This window comes from Limulus polyphemus, unplaced genomic scaffold (assembly GCF_000517525.1).
Source record: "Limulus polyphemus unplaced genomic scaffold, Limulus_polyphemus-2.1.2 Scaffold1225, whole genome shotgun sequence".
NCBI lineage: Eukaryota > Metazoa > Arthropoda > Merostomata > Xiphosura > Limulidae > Limulus > Limulus polyphemus.
The window spans coordinates 268017-271662 of NW_013666835.1; the positions used below are offsets into that span (position 1 = coordinate 268017).

Here is a 3646-nt window from a genome sequence, read left to right on the forward strand (position 1 = left end):
GGAATACAGCTAATTATAAAGTTTACATAATGAGGGAATACAGCTGATTATAAAGTTTACATAATGAAGGAATACAGCTAATTATACTGTGGAAGTTTATGTTAGTAGGTATATCGAATCTAAATAAACATCAGGTTTTAGATTCATTCCCTAATTTTTCATTGCTTTTCTTTCAGTTAATATATTCCCTTTTGCAGATAACACATCTGTAGGAAGTCTGTATAATTCAATGGTGGTGATTTGGTAATGTCAAATTTCTTTTAGGTTCTTATCAACCAAGTACGTATGTAATAAGCGAAAACACCTATCTGCACTCACCATCGTCTTCGTCAACAGCATACGGACTGGCGACAAACACTGGTTCTGAGGGTATTCGTTTGTTTTCGCTCCAAATCTTGTTCGTTTTTGTTTCCGTGTCAACTTTAATCTGAATAAGATCACATCAACATTAATATCTTCCTTCTATGCTGCGATGAGCCATGATTAACAAATGATAATAAAAGAATACTTGATTTATTTTTGTTGCCTTGGGTCTGCCAAACCAAATATTGAATTCACCACCCAAATGATTCACAAATTTACCACGCCCACAACACCTAGAACTACTAACAATATGCGGTGCACCATTAACCACAGCGCTCATAGCAAAGTGAGAATAAAGACACATACGCGTAAGCACCTGAAAAAAACGGACAGTGGGAAATAACATAGCTTACAATTGTATTTTCACTTGGTCATCACATTGAAATTTTTATTCTAATGCATTTTATTCAAATTATTCATTGTTTTCAAACAACTAATAATGAGTTTGGTTTGCTTTGAATTTCGCGCAAAGTTACACGAGGGCTATCTGTTAACTGAGAACCAGTCATATTTCATAATTTACTCAAAGTATAAATTTCACCTTAAAATTCACATGTAAATTTATTTATAAACCTAAGGTTAGACTCAACTGATCACTGGATTGGTAGTCTCGTATCTGCTGTTAAAGTTAAGCTTAGGCTTAGATAGGTAAACTTTTATATGAGTAGCTAGATATATTTATGCATTGATTTTAAGTTTAAAACCTAACCACGTGTATAGAGCGGCATATTTGAATACACGCGTATATTTTGATATATACTGTATAATTTATTTATGCTTAGAAATAATTAACAAAAGGTTTTAACAGTAACAAAATTATTACAGATCTTTAGGTTTTTAAATTACATTACACTTTATGTCGCTCATTGTTTATGTGGTAAGAAAGCGTCTATTTTAATTTAATAATAAGGCTTCATATAGAAAGATATCTTATTATACAACTACATATGTTATAATAGGATGATTAATAGCACTTCCCTGATAACTGGGTGATAATGCTGATGAATAAGTTCCTGATAATAAGATGATAATACTGATTGATAAGTTCCAGATAATAGATTAATGATTCTGATGACTAACAAGCCCATGATAATATGATGAGAACTCTTATGATATAGTGATGATACTGATGAATAAGTTCTATTAATAGGGCGATTATTCCGATGAATAACAAATCCCTGATAATAGTCATGATTCAGATGTATAAGTTCTATTAATAGGGTGATTATTCCTATGAATAAGAAATCCCTGATAATAGTCATGATTCTGATGAATAAGTTCTGATAATAGGGTGATTGTTCCAGTGAATAACAAACCCTGATAATAGTCATGATTCTGATGAATAAGTTCTGATAATAGGGTGATTGTTCCAATGAATAACAACGTGATGATTATTGTGTGTGGAAATACATTATGTTAATATAGTAATAAACTTACAAACAACCATTTATAAGCACAAAGAAATGGTTTAGTTTTGTGCTAACATACTGCATGTTTCGACAGAACATTGGCCTCCCTTCTTCAGGTATGATCTCTGGCTAAGCATATAGGGTTTCTATACAAGTACAAAGACAAAAGCCGTAGAAAATAAACTGTTCGTCCGATGTAATGGTGCCACGTGGAACATTAAACGTTACTTCTGTATGGTGTTAGCATTGTACGTATTTTGTTACGGATTTCCTCGCTCAGTTGAGCCATCTTTCGTGGTATTAAGGAGATAAAATTGAAATTATACTTGATCTTGAGGAAAGTGGGGAAATCTAACTGAATTCTGTACCAAAATGCACAGAAATTGGTTCAGCCAGTTCATCACAACAACTTATGACACATTTGGACAATTGCGCTTTGTATATATATACATGTAAATTATGATACAGACAGTTGTGTGGAGTGATGCACACAGATATATAAAATAGATATATAGTTACAAATATACTTACACAGATATATACTTACAATATATGTTGTTAAATCGGATTCTCTGTTTCCTAAGGCGTAGAAAAATCGATATTTTCGACCATTGTATTTTTCATAATTAATTCTTGGCATTTCGGTAGAACCAGAACCTAAATGAATAGAAAATAGCCATTAAAAATTATATTATAATCTTTATAGAAACAAAATAAACAAATAATGTAAATTTAAGTAGTCCAACATTATCTTAATAGTAAGCATTTTCAAAACGAGACCCAAAACTCAAGCTCTTTTGAATAGTTGACTATTCGAAAGCGTTCGAGTTTTGGATCTTGTTTTGAAAATATTACAACTTTTGTAGGTGATCCTGTGTGCTAACTACTTAACCTGGATTAATAGTAAACATTATACTCTAGATAGGTGGAAGATTTATCGTAGTAAGTTTGTTCAATGAATTGACAATAGTTACTACTGAAATATTAAAAACTGCAATACCATTCTTTGATCTTTACAATTTTCTTCTTATTTTTTTTTATTTTTTTTGTTTGAGAAGTGGAAACTGATATTGAGAAAGATTAGATTCAAACTCGCGCTCGGAGTCCGTAATAATTTTGGCAAGATGCCGAGATTAAGATTTAACCTGAACGTAACTCTGAGAGTTTAATTGGTCAGGCCAGCAGGGAAGTGGGCAGGACCATATCTCTATCAATACAGGGCTCTTTCTGTAAGAATATTTTTGAAATACATAAATAATCTACCGTTATCTTATTGATTAGTTTGCGCGGCTTTCGTGCTGAGAACATGGGAAGAAGTCCACGGGGTAGTTAAGGTCAAACAAACAAATATATAAATAATAATGTGAATATTACATGACCACGCTTGAGACAATCAAAGCACTCAGTAAAAATAATCACAGAAGAAAACTACCAATGTCTTCCCTCTTTGGCTTTCATTGTACTGATATAAGACAGCTTAGCATAACGATGTGCCTTCGTTGCTTACAGAAGACTTTTTTTTTTAATGACTACTTTCTTCCCATATCTCGATGACGACCAGACATAATAACACAAATATAGCTGCGTGAGTTCAACAAAACTTGCGTTATATTATAGTTTATAGTACAGAATTATAACGTTCTTGAATTTCCTCATTTCTAGCCAACAATTAAATCTCTCGGTGTGGCATTGATTTGCGTAAGGCAAGTTATCAAGAATAATCCACAGTTTTTAAAACTGCACTATCAAAGTCATCTAATCTCCGTTATACTTTACGTTTGGTACTTAGAAACGGAAAAGTACCGTATTTTTCGGTGTATAAGACGAACTTTTTACCCCAAAATTTGATGTCAAAATCTGCTTGCGTCCTATAC

The 3646-nt window shown here is 32.4% G+C and overlaps 1 protein-coding gene across 2 annotated transcripts in view; it reads right to left on the reverse strand.

Annotated features, from left to right (window-relative positions):
• The window catches only part of LOC106462687 (beta,beta-carotene 9',10'-oxygenase-like), a 22452-nt gene that overhangs the window by 1711 nt on the left and 17095 nt on the right, over positions 1–3646 (reverse strand). For both annotated transcript variants that reach the window (XM_013922634.2, XM_022390014.1), the window contains exons 8-9: positions 2320–2429; positions 319–427 (exon numbers count right to left, since the gene is read on the reverse strand). In XM_013922634.2, coding sequence (XP_013778088.1) covers positions 319–427; positions 2320–2429 — 219 coding nt within the window. The remainder of the gene's footprint in view (positions 1–318; positions 428–2319; positions 2430–3646) is intronic.